The sequence below is a fragment of the Cyanistes caeruleus genome, chromosome 17 (genome assembly GCF_971803275.1).
Source record: "Cyanistes caeruleus chromosome 17, bCyaCae1.hap1.1, whole genome shotgun sequence".
In the NCBI taxonomy this organism is placed as follows: domain Eukaryota; kingdom Metazoa; phylum Chordata; class Aves; order Passeriformes; family Paridae; genus Cyanistes; species Cyanistes caeruleus.
Genome location: NC_141717.1, coordinates 3,642,677 through 3,657,998, shown reverse-complemented (window position 1 = coordinate 3,657,998; position 15,322 = coordinate 3,642,677). Strand labels below are relative to the sequence as shown.

The window sequence follows — 15,322 nt, the reverse complement described above, 5'->3', positions numbered from 1 at the left end:
TGGAGTTAATCCAGCTCAGTTAGGCAGCCACTGTGAACTTTGTGCAGCCAGAGTTGATGAGTCAAGCCAAGGGGAGCTGGAAGGCAGAGAAGCTCTTGGACAAAAGGAGGAATTGAGGAATGCAGCCTCATTTCATGCTCAAAAAGCATCTCAACCCCTTGGGGCCATGAGTGCCTCGCCAGCCCTATCTGAACTTGAGGTCAGGGAGAGCTGGGGGGGAACCCTGTCCACAGGCAGGGAGCAGAGCAGCTCCCAGCTGGCCCTGCTTGCCAGGAGAGCCAGGACAACACTCACTGCTGCTCCAGCTTGCCACTGGGCCAGCTTTTTCCTTCCTTCCACTGCCCTTCTCCCTCTGCCTCCCTGGCTGGCCAGGGCTGGCTGGCACTGCTTTCACACCAGGAGTCAGTCAGGAAACTGGAAATGGAAGTGTTGGCTTCTATTCTGGTCAGGCTTCCAGAGACCAGCCACAAGCCAGGAATGGCAGAGGTGTCCATGACCTGGGAAAGAAGGCAATGCAGTATTCTGATGAAGGCATGAAAACCAGATTAGAAACCATCCCTGCAGTGGTGTTGTGCAGCCAGTGTCCCACTGATGTTGGAAACTGCTCCAAGGCTCTCTGGGGCATTGCTCCTTCCAGGAGTGTGTGGATTTTAGTGCTTGTCTGCAAGGCCTGAGGCACTTTGGAGGGAGATGGGGAGGGTTTTGTCCCTGGTGTCAGAGAGCACCAAGTGTTCACCTCACACGGGGTTCTCCATGGGGTGAGGGCTGATCCCAGCCCAGCCTCCTGCCTGCCTGAGCACGAGGCTGTTCAAGGTAAGATGTCACCTCCACCTTCCCTGCCAGCTCCCAGCCTGTGTGTTTGTGTCAGAAATACGACCTGAGGTGCTGTGTTAACCCAGCTGTGTCTGCTGGTTTCTCTCTCTGCAGTCTGGCGTGGGGCTCCTTCACCTGCTGCATGGCGGCCTCCGTCACCACCCTCAACTCTTACACTAAGACTGTCATTGAGTTCAGACACAAGCGCAAAATCTTTGAGCAGGGCTTTCGAGAAGAGCAGAACTTCCTAGACCAGGAAGCCATCAAGTACTTCAGAGAAAGGTCAGTGCAGTCAGTCACTCGGTCAGGGGAGGTTTCCGTGGACCCTGCTGGTTTTGGAAAACCCAGGCTCTCACCCACTTCAGCACGTGTGGGTGAAGGCTCTGAGACACCTGGGAAAGGCGTGTGTGAAAGGCAAACGCGAAAGGTCCTCCCTGGTTTGGTATTTCTTAAATGTTGTGATGTCCCAGTGCCCGCCCTTTCTCCTATGCTCATTAAAATCTTTCCAATATGCACCCAATTCACAAAAAGCTGCTCTGCCAATGTAAGCTGATTTTCCCTCTCTAGAAAGGTAAAACCGTGGGGGTGTACCAAATGTGACACCCATCCTTCATCAGCACGTGCAACAGGCACCCCCCAATAATCCCAACAGCTGCTGAGGCATTTTCCAGCCACCCCCAGGCCACTTTGGAGCTGCCATCTCCCACGTGCCCACAATCCATCCCTGGCTGCTTTGCACGACCCCTCCTCTGGAGCAAATCCACACAAACACAGAGAGACACCCACACGGTGCCACCCTCCCTGCCACCAGGCCCTCTGCTGCACTCCTGGGGGGTGCCAAGGCCCAGAGATGCTCTGGCACTGCCCAGCAGCTGCCCCTGTGGCTGCTCCAGGAACCTCCTGCCCTCATTCTTTGGAGACAAACTTCAGGCTTTGTTTAAAAGTAAGGATTTTGAAGAACACACAGATCCTGGGCTCCCCCAGCAGGGATGGGCTCCACAGGGTGATGGACCTTCACAGGATGAAGAGCTGAGAAGTACAGGAAATCCTCACCTAGAGTCTATGGCCTGAAGTGATATAAAGTGATATAAAGATATTTTGGGGGCAGAAAATACAAGCAGGATGCATTTCTGTTTGTCAGAGCAGTGGGGCAGTTCCTCTGTGGTGGGAGAGAGTGGTTGGGAAGCTCTGAGGGGACAGAAGGTTTGGATTGATCAGCACTTCAGCAGCAGAGTGAGGAGCTCTCCTGAGAGGGCAGAACTAGAGAGCTTCCATGATTATTGCTTTTCCTTGTTTATCTCATTTATTATTCTGTTGTTGCAGTTATCTCCCTGCTAACATCCAAGTTTTCACTCTACCTTTCAGACAGTCTGGAAGGAAAAGAGAAATGAGGAAAACAATGATGATTTTCCTAATTTTGAATTTGGACATGACAGTGAATTCTAAAAAATTCTCTGTGGGAGAAAAGAAAGCCCAGACACAGTGAAGAGAAAGGGGTCAATGTGTGCCTCAGGGTAAATCAGCACTCAGGGAGGAAAAACAGACAAATTATTGAAGTCAGAATTGCAGATAAGAGCCCAGGAGAATTATAAGGAACAGTATCTTGAGTTAGACTGGGAAATATAAAGGAAACTTGTTGAATTATCACTACTGCCCTTTCTGAAACAGTAAATAGCAAAATACATTAATGGCCCAGAGGACAGGGATCTCTTTCTCTCACATGGGCATTGTGGGTTTGATTTGTGCTCCTCTTGCATGACACAATTCCACCCCCAGCAATTCCCTCCTCGGTCACCTCCTCCCAGCCCTTCCACACGCACTTGGCACACTCAGCTCAAGCATGTGGTGTTCCCTAACTTCATGATTATGACTCTCTTTTTTTATATCACATTATTTTAATTGTTGTATCTGAATACATAATAGGAAGCCCAGAGACAGTGTTACCATGGGATCATTCTAGAGATTTAAAGCTGTGCAGAAATATACAAATATATATTTATTTTTTAAAAAAAAAATTTTAAAGTGTTTGTTTTCATGCTCAGCTTCACTGCTGTGCCCTGGGAATGCTCTGACTGCAGGGTCCAGGGACTGTCCATCAGCAACACCCTGTTGCTGCACGCTGTTCGTGCCCTCAGTCCCACACAACTTCCCCGAGCTCCCATCTGCCTTTGCACAAATAGAAAATAAAATAAATCCTCTTTCCTTCCTGTGCACATACCCAGGGATACTTCACATTCCCTCCTACTCCTCCACCTCCATGTTCCTTTTCATACCTCATGAATAAAACCCTCCAAGCCTTTCTTCCTTCGAGTTACTTTGCACATATCTTCACCCTTTTTGCCTGTTTCTTTGCCTCAGTGCAGATCCAGCACCACCTGGAGCACACATCCAACCTCAGTGCTGGACACACCCTGTGCAGCAGGCACTTTCTGGTGTGCCTGCTGAAAATTAAAGCTTTATCATTATTCCCAGCAGCTCCACTTATCATCTGGGTCTCAGGGAAGGAAAATGTTAGCCCCATTCTGCGTGATAAAACTTTTTTTGTCTGAATATTATCCTACAGGCCCTTGCTCCCAGGGAAGAAATTTGCTTTATGGAAAGTACTGTCAGTAAAATGCTGCTAATCTTGCACGTGTTTTCTCAACTATTTCACTGCATTGTGCTTCATTTTAATTGCATGCAACTGCATGTAACAGCAGAAGGTTGGCTGGAAATGTGGATGCAAGAGCTGAAATGGTCCCTTGAGAGCTCCCAGTCCAACAGCCCCCAGCAGAGCAGGAGGTGCAGGGGATGAGCCACATCATGCCGTGGTTTGCTGTGCTGATCCCCCCTCCAGCAGCTCCCATCCCCTCCCCTGCACAGCCCTCTGTGCCCTGCTGCTCCCCAGCTCCAGCCTCCTCATCCCAGGGGCTGCAGGGCGTGGGGGAGGCCTTTAACACCACACAAATATCTGTGCACACTCCAAATTCTGCTCCACAGCCTGGCAAGACTCCACCTCGGCCAGCACACGGAGTTAGCAGCCCTCAGTCAGTCCCCCAGGAGCACACCCAAACCCTCCCTGAACCCCACAGCTCTGTCCCCCCCACCAGAGCATCTCATTGTTCCTGCCACTGGGAAAACATTTCAGCAGCTGCTGAAAAATCAAACATTCATGGTGTTACAAACAATTACATCCTATCCAGGCCTGGGATACTTCAAAAGTCCAGACAAAACAGACCCTGTAGTTCGCACTGTGAAATCAAAAGATACCAGAGCTCTTCAGATATAACAGGTGCAGTAGCCCTCAGGGTTTCTCTAAGAAAACCAGGCCAATTATACAGACTTGGAGGTAATATTCATGCTTTAAGTGTTCTATAAAATTAACAGAATTATCTGCAAAGTCAGCTTTCAGTCTTTGTCCTTCAAGTATTTTTTCTTCCTTTTTTCTTGCTTTCCTTTGAAATGAACCTTTGTCTATAACTTTTGCTCATCTTTTTTGTTTTTTTAGTTTGTTGGCTGTCAGTTCATAACAAGTATCTCTCTTCCATCCCTTCCCAGTTTCTCTTTCTGCTCTGTTTTACATGAATACTCTCGCCCCATGTGGTGATGAGCACAGTCCCTCACCTGTGGTTTACCCCAGCCAGCAGAGGAGGAGCCCTCACTGCTCTCCTGTTCCCTTCCTTCCTTCCTTCCTTCCTTCCTTCCTTCCTTCCTTCCTTCCTTCCTTCCTTCCTTCCTTCCTTCCTTCCTTCCTTCCTTCCTTCCTTCCTTCCTTCCTTCCTTCCTTCCTTCCTTCCTTCCTTCCTTCCTTCCTTCCTTCCTTCCTTCCTTCCTTCCTTCCTCCCTCCCTTCCTCCCTCCCTCCCTCCCTCCCTCCCTCCCTCCCTCCAAAGGGACAGGGATTCTTTGTTCTCTCCCATCAAGTCTGCTGATCTCTGTGAGCACAGCTGCAGGAATGGTGACAGACCTTCTCCTCTTCCCCTGCCCAGCTGTTCAGTAGCTGCTGTTTTAGCAGCTTTAGCTCTGCCCTGCTGTTTTGGCAGCTTTGTCCCTACATTCACAAGAATTCTGCTCGTTTACATCAGCCAGCTCCACCACCATCAGCACATCCATCCCTGCAGGGCCAGCACAGCCAGCTCACCCAGACTCAATGTCCTTCCAAGTTTGTTCTCGGGTTCTTGCTTTCTTTTTTTCACATATTAAAAGAACCTTTTGGGCACCACTCCCTGCTTTCCCCCAACACACCTTTCCCTTCTCCCAGTCAATTACTGTGAAACCATCACACCCAGGATTCTGATGGGTTTTGCTTTCAGGTGAGGAATGAAAACTTTGCTCCTTTGCTGTGCTGGGGGCAGAGCAGGAACTGCTGGTGGGGCAGAGGGAGCCCCTGGGCAAGGGGCACAGCTGCAGGGACAAGGACAGGAATAGCTCCAGGGAGGACAAGGGAATGTCCAGGCTTGGCTGAAGGACTGAAGCCTGAGGAGATAAGGGGCCTGAAAGGGTGGAAATCAAATCCAAGAGGGATCTTTGTGGAGAGCTCATCACTGCCTCAGGCAAGGAATGAAAAGTTTGTGATGTCAGGAAACTGGAATTACCCATGGCCCTCTTCCAGTGAGGACAAGAGCAGATTTTGGGAGCACATCCAGGCTGGTCAGGGGTGCAGGGTCCCACTGGAGCTGAGGCCACCACAGAGAGGGGTCAGGGGGTTATCCCACCCTGGCACCAAGGAGAGGGGGACCCCAGAGACCAGCACAGCCTTGTCCCAGTCTGGTACCCAGCCTCATGAAGCCAGTCTCACTTACCAGGGGTGTTAAACCAACATTTTTAGCAAGTAAATCTGGAAGACTCAGCCTCCCCCAGCTCACCCATCCGTAGCACAGCATTTGCAGCTGTCCATCAACACCCATTGTGCCATTGCAGCTGATTTCACAACATTTTTCTTGCTGACAGGGCCCTTACTCTGATCTGCAACACCAACCTAAGCAGGCAGATGCTACTGGTGAAATTCTGGAGTGAGCTGAGTTCAAACTGCCATTGATAGCAGTGCAGACAAAATATCTCTGCAGGGACAGAAAATGTAGTTTTAAGTACTAGGATCAGTTTGAAACAGACAGCAGGACCAAAGTTATTGCAGAGCTTATAAATCAGGACTATTCCCAACCCTGTGAGAACCAGAACTTTTCAAATCATCATTCACACGCTATTTTTTCCCTTTTTGCACATTTCTGTAATGTATCATACTCACAGCTGGCTTCCCCTGACTCCATTGTGCTCATGTCAGATGTGCAGATCATACCAACACCTTCCAAAGACATGCCAGCCTTTTGCTCTGGTTTCCTCCTTGCTCACCCAGGTACCTGAGCAGGGTTTCAGCTCCTGACCTAATGTACCTCCCACTGGCAGAGTCAGGAGCTCTTCACACAGACATCGATATTTCCAATCTTCCTATTCCTCTTTCACCAGTGCACAGGGAGGAGTGCCACCTCCTGCCTTGGATTTGTTCTGTACTTTATCCTGCAACACGGGAAGCTTTATCCACAGAGCTGCTCCTTCTGGAAATCACACTGAAATGGTGCAGCAGCAGCACCATCCCCACTTCCACCACACACCTGCTGTACAATGCTGTTGGGCCCCCGTGCTTAGATCCACCCTCAGGAGGTAAAGAGTGGAGAGATGCAGCCCTGAGCCCCTCATTTCTATTCCCCATGGCCTCTTAACATGAGCTCTCCCCAGGAGGGGCAATGCCAAGGGGAACCAAGTCCTTCCTGAGCCCATCACGATCTCCATGGTGGGCCTGGCTGTAGATGGAGGAGCCCAGGTACGTTGGACTCTTACTGGTTTTGACCCTTCCATTTGTGTACATTTGGGAGCAGCCTTTGTTTCTGTTAAAGGTGCTACTTGTATATTCTCTTTTCCAGGGCTGAGGAGGAGAGGGCTGAGGCTGGGGACCTGAGGTTACAGTGCCTCCATAGCTGCTCCCCAAATAGTAAGTGACCATGGCTCGAATGTGTCCTGCACACAATGGCTTGCACTGTCCCCACGCTGGCTCCCCGGGGCACAGAATGAGGTCTGGAGTAGGAAGCTTTGGGAACAGAGGTTTGTTGCTTTCCCAGACAGCATTGCCCAAGAGATAACCAACCAGCATAAGAACAGTACAGAATTCTCCAGCATTCAATTTAGGATGTGCACATATCCTATAATTTTGTGTTATCTCAAGAAGCTGTGACTTCATAGTAGTTTAAAAATATGCTCTAATTTACACCTGTATAACTTTCATTATCACTACCTTTTCTCATCTATATTTATCACCAATTCATGATGATGCATGCTATTGAATATAAAAATGATTGAAAGCAGCTTTGGTAGACAATAACTTTAGTATAATTAATGCCATTTCTTGCACTTTCTCTGGAAATTGCTGTGCTTTTATTCAGTGTTTGCAAAAGCTCTTGCTTTAAGCTATGGGAATCAGTGGTTCAATGTACAGAGCAATGTTGGAGCATGGCTCCTGCCCTGCTCTGAATACTATACTTTTTCTTTACTCTCCAGGAAAGATGTGTGCAGTTTCATGCATCTATTTCCTTGGAAAGAAAGCAAGTGATCCTTCATTCAGCAGGAGGGAGCCTTGGGAGAGTGACTTGCTGGCTCTGCGCTGTTAAAATTTGGAAACCTCATGGCATTTTGCTGCCTCTGTCTTGCTGAGATGCACATCTCAGCCACATACTCATGGAAGCTTGGTGTCTGTAACCCCAACCCCTGAGGGTCCTGCTCCCTCCCCAGACCTGCTGGAACAGCTCTCCAGTCCCATGTCACTGCAGGTGGTGTCCCCACAGGCATGATAGTGCTGGCACTGCTCTCCAGCTCGCTTTGTCATCAGCTCACTTGGTAACTCCTGCTCCTTGAAAATGTCATGTCAGTCATGGACTTTTCCACAGGCAGATCCATGTCCTTCATTCTCATAGGCCTGAGAATGTCTGTTGGTACAAAATTGATCTGGGTCATGTTTCCCGAGGAAGTTCCTCACCTGCCAAGCTCCTGGTGGGTGCTCAGATGTGCTTATTTTATTATCGAAGCCTCTCCAGAGGTCTTTGTTTCAAAGAACCAATAAAAAAGTCTTGACAATAGGTGTTCCAAGGAATAGGCTCTGCTGGTCCTATGGCCAGCCCTGTCCCAAGTGCTTCCATTTTAAAGGACCCAGAGCTCATCCCATAGAGTGCTGACAGCTGAAAGCAAACCCCAAACGAGAAGCCCAGAGCCAGGTTAGAGAGCAGTGGCCATCCCTCAATATTCCATCAGGCTCAGCCTCACATCCTTCTGTAATGAAATCAGATCAATATTAATGAAGTGACAGGAGTGAAGTTGTGCTCTCATTTCACAGTTTACTTACAAATCCAATAGAAACTGCAAAATGCTCATTATCCATGCTTATTAGGGAGGAAAAACCACTAGTTACTGCTGTTTGGGATGGCACAAAGCCTCACAATGCTCAGATGAACCTCTCCTTCCTCGAACAAGTCCACCAAGCCATAACTGGCCTGGGCCTGACCCCAGGATCCTCCTTGATGCTGGTTCCAGGGTCCCACACCCCCAGTCCTTGTCACATTCCCCGTTCCAGGGGCTGTGGCCAGCAGAGGATTGAGAATGGGGAGAGAATGGCGTGAGAAGGGCTTGGCTAAAGGCAGAGCAGCCACCAAGGTCACACTGACCCCATGGCTGGTGTGGAGGAAGGGGACACATCACCTGGAACAGACCAAGCCAGCAGCCACGTGCCACCAGCAGAGGAAATGCCAGCAGGTCACCGGGAGCACTCCATGGACACTTCCACAGGGGTGGTCCCGTGCCAGCGGGACACCAGGAGGCACCACCTGGAGTCATCCCTGCTGCTCTCCTCAACCAGCACCTCATTCCCTGCAGGACCTGCCAGCTGCCCTCACCCAGGAGTGCTCTGAGGAGGTTCCAGTCTGAACCCAACTGCAGATAAGGAATGCTGCCTCATCCTCAGGCATCGTGAATCTTCCTGTCCTCCCACGAACACACAACAGGACATCTGTCCTTGTGGAGAGGAAAGGATTTGGGGGAGTGTCCCTGAGGAGTGAAAGAGCAAAAGCTGTAAAGAGGAGAACAAGGCTGAGCGCTTGTGGAAGACAAACCCTACCTGGCCAGGTGATTTTGGAAGAGAGAATGTTAAAGGTTTTTGAGCAGCCCAACAGCACTGTGGGAGCACAGGTAGCACAAAGGGCCTCATGCCAGGGCAGGATATCAGGTTCCTCTGTTGGAAAGACTGAGCTCTCTGTTTTGAGAAGTGGCCTTAAATTAGAAATTCCATCAGAAGCTTGAATCCAGAGGAGTCTCAATCAGGACAATGCAGTTATTCAGTCTTGATAATTCTCTATTAAACCATTTAATGTCCATCACCGACCTATAATTTTCTTTTAACAGAGTTAAAAAGAAAATTATTTTATTTCCTTTAAACCCCTCTAGCAGGGTTTAAACTCACCTGAGCTGAGGACAGCACCAGGGAGCTCTAACTATAACTTGGCATCCTCTGCTCTCCCCAAGCTGCCTTCCTGTGCAAACATATGGCACTGGCCCCTATACATCTGATACCCCCGGATGTACCAAATTTAGCATTTCCAGACACTTTTAAAGTCTATTTGCTGTCATTTTTGACCTTGAAGGTCTCAGCTTTTTCTTTCAGAAGTGCAGGGCTGGGAGATCTCGATGCTCCAGCTGTGTATAGCTACTGCACAAAAATACAGAAGTTTCACATCAGGATATTTTTGTTGTTGCACAGTAATTTATTAGGAAGAAATGCTCACTGTTATTAGGCTGCAGCCAGCAATAGTCCCTGATTTCAGACATCTCTGTGTCCATGCCACTTCCACCCTTTCCTGCAGAGTTCTCCCACCATGAGGCATTAATATGAGGAGCCTGGATCCCACGGGGCAGCTGGGACAGGTGCAGATGGTGAATGTCCAATGGGCAAGAGAGAGACAGGAGAAATATCACAAAGAACAAGGAGGGATAAGTGTGGTGGCAAAGCCAAAGAAGAGATAAATAGATCAGAAGTGGAAGAGCTGAGCAGGAAACAGCAAATTCTTATTGTCTGTGGCTGAAAGCCTTGGTGTTATTTGAGGCAGATAAACCCAGAGTTCAGGACACCAGCTTCTCTTGTAGAAAACTGAAAGATTATTCAAAATTAATTCAGTGTTAAAGAAATAACATGTCACTGTTTTGGCAGCGTGGGCATTTCAGAAGGGTCACCTGACAAAGAGGAGGCCTTGAAAAAAATAGTTTTATTCTCATGTCATCACCCTGTAGGCATTTCCCCTGGGTCCATCCCACAGCTCTTTTACCATCCTCCCACCCCGGCTGTCTACAGTGAGATTTATGCAACCAATCCCTCAGTGCTTCACTCTAAAGCATAGTGTAATTTTCTTCTATTCAGACAAGTTCATCAGAAGAACTCTAGGTTTAAAACACACGGTGGGAATGATTCATAAAAAAAAAAAAGAAAAAGAATATCCACTGGTTTGTTTTGTTTTCCCTCGGTCGTGAGCACCATGGAAGCGAAGTGGTGCTGGATGTGCAGGCAACTTTCAAATGTCTCCAAAAAAGTCTGTAGCACCAGCTCAGCTGGAGAGGGCAAGGCACAGACGGCAGCCAAGGTCACTGTGACAACGGGGAACATGCTTTATATGCTGAGCAGCACAGGCTGGGAGGCGGCAGACAACAAGGGCTTGACGCATTTGAAGTGTCGCTCAAAGTTGAGCCAAGGTTTCTCCTTGTGGAGGTACCTGACAGCTGCAATCAGCTGCCTATTTCATGTCAGCATTGATTCCAACTCCAGGTCTTGCAATTCTTCCTGTAATTTATTCAGTTCATAGTGATTCACCACATAAAAAAAAAAAAAAAAAAAAAAACGGGGGGGGGGAAAAATCCCCTCTGAAAAAGCACCATGGTTGAGGTCGAAGATCCAGCCTTGCTGCACTGGCAGCAGTGGGAATCTCGTTCCTGTCTTCAGGCAAAGCCTTGCCCACTAGGAAATTCCAAAGCTAAAGGTCTCAGTTCTGTCCTTTACCTCTGCTAACATCCAGACTGACATTTTGCTTTGACATTGCTTCTTGAGCTACCAGTTTTCCTGTTTCTGAGATAAAGAGGGTGATAAAAGGAAATGCAGTCCCATGTGGAGCACGGCAGTCCGTGAAAACGAAGGGGTGGAAAAGGGAAGCAAAATAAGCTGACAGGTTATAATACATTTTTTGTTTCCTCCAGTACACAGGTGAATTGAAAGGTTTCTTATATAAATTTCAGTGGGATTAGTTATGAAACGTGCTTTCTGTCACTCTTTTAAATTGCATCTTTCAATAAATGCTTCATCTCCTACAGCTAATCCTGGATTTATGCAAAAAACTCCCCAAACCATCCCCCCGCAAAAGCCAACCCTGTCCCACACTGCTGAACATGTGAAATGAAGTCTTTCAAACCGTGTGTGCACCCAAATAGCCTTTCACTTTCTGTGCATACCCTATCCCCCCTAGAATGGAGGTAGGGATTGCTCTCAGTTCAGGTTCAGATAGTTTTACACTGTGAGATATTTTTGGATAAATGCATGTAATTTTAACAGCAAAAATGCATTTTTGTTTTAATTGCCTTTAAATGGGGTTGTCTCTTGTTTCCCACAGTCCAAAGCCTGAGCTACCAACCCTGACATGCAAGAAAGGGGCAGCAATCCCTCTGAGCCAAATAACTCTGGTTTACCTCTAAAAACCTTTTTATTCATGAGAGATTCTCCTGTAACGAGCACTATAAAGTCAGTGGGAAAAGGGACAGCCCAGAGGCTCCAAAGGGAGAGAAGGATGGGACTCAGAGGGGAGAAAGGAGAGGAGAAAGGGGAACTGAGGGAGGAATAAATTATTATCACAGTTTGGCAGAACCACAGAATAACACAGTGAGGACAAGGACCCCAGAGGGCTCTTGTCCAGTCCTGTGCTCCCAGAAAGCCCTGGCTGGATCAGGTTGCTTCATTCCTCATCCAGATAGATTTGAACTGTCCAAGGATGGAGATTCCCAATACCTCTCGTGGCCTCTCCCTGTTTGGACACCCTGTTTAGACAGGTTAAGAAGGCAAGGCACCCCCAGGTGCTCCCTGGGACACACGTGTGCTTATTTTCTCTCCTGCCCTTTACATAACCCATTTTATGATTCCTTTTAGGCTCTGCTTTTCTGCAGTAGCTCTGTAACTGTCTGCATTTCCAATTATAAAACCTTTAAATTTGATTTAAACCTGATAATTAAGCTGTGATTTAGCAAATTAACCCTATTGAAGCCCAGAGGTGTGAGACATGCTCTTTAGAACCTTAAATGTTTGGTGTTTGATTGCATCCAACCCTGAAAAAAGTGCAGGGAGGAGAAGTGACTGTGTAGCTGATTCAGGGCGCTGGTGCTGACAGGACAGGACCTCGTGTACAGATCTCCCACATCCCACCCAGACCAGGATTTGCTGCTGTCTTCCACCACAAGAATTTACCAGATGCACAAACAGACTCATTTGGTCCCTGGCATCACTACAAAAGCTTGTCATGTCCTTTGGCTGCCAGAAGTCCTGCACCATGATCTGCACAGTGGTTGTCTTTGTGTTCCCCTTCAAGGTCAAGGCATTTCTAGCTGCACTCCCTACCTGCCAGGACAGTTCCAGGCCACAGGGGTGGAACATCTTCCTCTCTTGCCGTCAGTACTGGCAAACTAAGAAAATTTCAGCCATCCTCTAATTCCCTGGGTTCCCAGGCAGTGCCCCCAGGAGACTGAAGCATGAGGGTCCATGGAAGGAAGGCAGGTCTGCACCCTGGCCAGGATGGGCAGGGAGAGGTGCTGTGGCCACCTGCAGCCAGGTTTTTGTGTTCTCCCAGTCATTGTGCCAGCAGCTTTCATCCCTTCCTGTCCTTCCCCAGCACCACATGCTTGGTTCTCGCAGAGCAGTGTGACTTTTGGGAAGGAGAGCGGGGATGTCCCAGTGGTTCTCACACTGAGGATGGCTGACACGTGCTCACTTGGCAGCAGGGAGGAGCTGATCCTGAATTCGTGTGCCTTATTCACAAATGCTTTGCTCTTGGTCATGAGAAGCAGAGGGTTTTATACAGACGTGTATAAAGAGAGGCAAATCAGCCTGTGGGGAAATGCAGCTGTGGGAAACAGGCTTAAAATTGTCCCAAAATAGGCCTAAAATTTTCTTATAAGCCTTTAGCCCAGTCCAGAGGAAAAAGTGTGTGTTTGTCTTTCTTTAGGGCTTCACAACACCCAGCTCTAAGTGTCACTAGCCCGCAGAGGAACAGGAGTGACCATAATGCTCAGAAAATACCCCCATTCGCTACGTCAAGCTCTTCCAGCGACACATCAAGCAGCTCTTCACTCTCATCAGAACCAACCAGCCAGATCTCCATGGTTCAGGATCAAACCCTGCTGGACATCACCTCCATCACTAGATTGGCCCCAGGGGAATCACCAAACCCTCAACCACTTGAGCAAAGAGATACAAATTTAGCAATATCGTGTTCCAGCCCACTCGGAGCAAGGACTATTCCAGCATCTTGCCCAGCCAGCCTCAGGCTCAATCTAACACCCAGCTCAGCCAAGCCACAGCAATACTCTGACTCCTCTCCTGTCAGCCCAGGGATCAGTGCAGCTTCCTTCTCCACCTTCTGTCCTCACACAGCACAAAACGTACCAGCTTCAGCTTCAGATCACACACTGACCCCAACCAGGACAAGCACAAGGCCTCCAGCAACAGCGACTCCTGAAGAGAGTTCCCAGGCTCCTGGCTATTCTAAAACTGAATTAAAGAATACAGGAAAGGGGTTTGAATCAGATCTGGAAGATCCTGATCATGAGAGGTATGTATCCAGACCACACAGGTGTCTAAGTCCTCAAATGGCCCATGTTGGTATAGAACCATTAAGAGACCCCCCATAAAAAAAAAAATAAATATCTTTTATGATAACATCTCAATCAATGTTCCCAGTGTTAATTTTTCTGTGCTTCCATTAAACCCTGTTACCCAGGAAGCAAAATGCCCTATTTCCATGTACCCAGTTAGCTCTCCAGACCTCAGGACAGACCTGGGGCAGGTTGCCAACCTCAGCTCCTCCAGCAGGGCACAGTTTTCAGGTGCCTCCTTTCCTTCCAAACGAGGCAGCACAACCTTCCCTTGTACCAGCAGAGCACAGCTCTGCTGTCACTTGGAGCCTGACAGAGCAGAGCAGAGCAGAGCAGAGCAGAGCAGAGCAGGGGATGGTGCTCAGGGACATGGCCACGATGTCCCTCCCAAACCTCCACGGTCTGCTCCGACCCCAGGCAAGCTGGGCTGATCCCGCTGCTCCGAGCCTCTGAACTCCACCCTGTCTCTGCCACTTCTTTCCTTGGCAGGAGATTTGTAACCACACAGGAATTCCAAGCCATGGAGAAAGAGCTAGAGGATGTAAAGGAAGACCTGAAATGCCTGAAGTGGAAGGTGAGACACATCGGGGAGACGGTGCAGCCCCTGGCTGAGGACAGCAAGAGGTACAACGGCTACACCCTGACGGAGCTCAAGGCCATGGTGCAGTTTGAGGATGACCCTTACAAAGCTGCCCACAAGATCCTCACTGTCCTCTTCAGCGATGTCTACCGGCCACAGCGCCCAGCCGCCGAGCAGGCCTGCAACTCCCGCTCCCTGCCCAAGCCCAAAATAGACCCAGAGCTGTACATGGTCTACTGTGACATTCTGAAAAGCATATTCCCTGGAATCAGCAGCCAGACCTGGAGGGAAGAGACACAACACGTGCAGAAAGGCACCCAGAGAGCAGTGCAGTAGCACCAGAGCGCAGGGGTGCTGTGCAAGGCGCGAGGTCTGCGGTGATTTCAGAGACTGGACTGTGGTAGCTCCCGTCGGTTGAGTCTGTCCCTTTTAGGTATGGATTGTCTGGGAAGGTGTTGCTGAGCTCTGAGCCCTCATGCCACTTGCCCAGTGACACAGACTGGGAGGGCATCCTGCACTCTTCCCACATTTTAGAAAACAATTGCTCCTTTGGTGTCTCTTTCAATCTATGGACGTTTCCTTGTTTCCAGCAACTACAAATGCTGACAAAAGAATCCCACGAAGGCTCTGTACGTCCAAGCAAGGGCCTTCTCCCAGCCCCAAACAGACCAACCAACCAGCATCTGGGTAGTTTCTATTTTCTAGAGTGTATCATTCATTAAATGACATTACTTGTTAGAAAATCGTGCCTGTTCTTTTTTATTTGTCTAAAAATGCTTTGCACATCAAATCAATCAGCATCGTAACTTGAACACAACTGGAATGAGACCTGGGAATTTCAAACCTTCCTCTGCCCAACTGAATCCTTGTTTTCAGGGGCACAAACCCAGGGCACAGTGGTGAGCAGCTGTGGTGAGTCCAACCAGGATACAGGGGCCAGGGTACAAAACTCTGCCATTGCTCCTAAATCACCAGCCCAGCAGTGAGACAGGGGAGGGTCTGTGACCTCCAGCTCTCC

The 15,322-nt window shown here is 48.8% G+C and overlaps 1 protein-coding gene across 1 annotated transcript in view; it reads left to right on the top strand.

The window, feature by feature from the left end:
• The window catches only part of GSG1L (GSG1 like), a 54,789-nt gene extending 39,742 nt beyond the window's left edge, over positions 1-15,047 (top strand). Inside the window, exons 5-7 of the mRNA XM_023936562.2 lie at positions 928-1,095; positions 13,076-13,681; positions 14,214-15,047. Of these exons, the coding sequence (XP_023792330.2) occupies positions 928-1,095; positions 13,076-13,681; positions 14,214-14,640 (1,201 nt within the window). The 3' untranslated portion in view covers positions 14,641-15,047. The remainder of the gene's footprint in view (positions 1-927; positions 1,096-13,075; positions 13,682-14,213) is intronic.
• Positions 15,048-15,322: the final 275 nt, after the last annotated feature.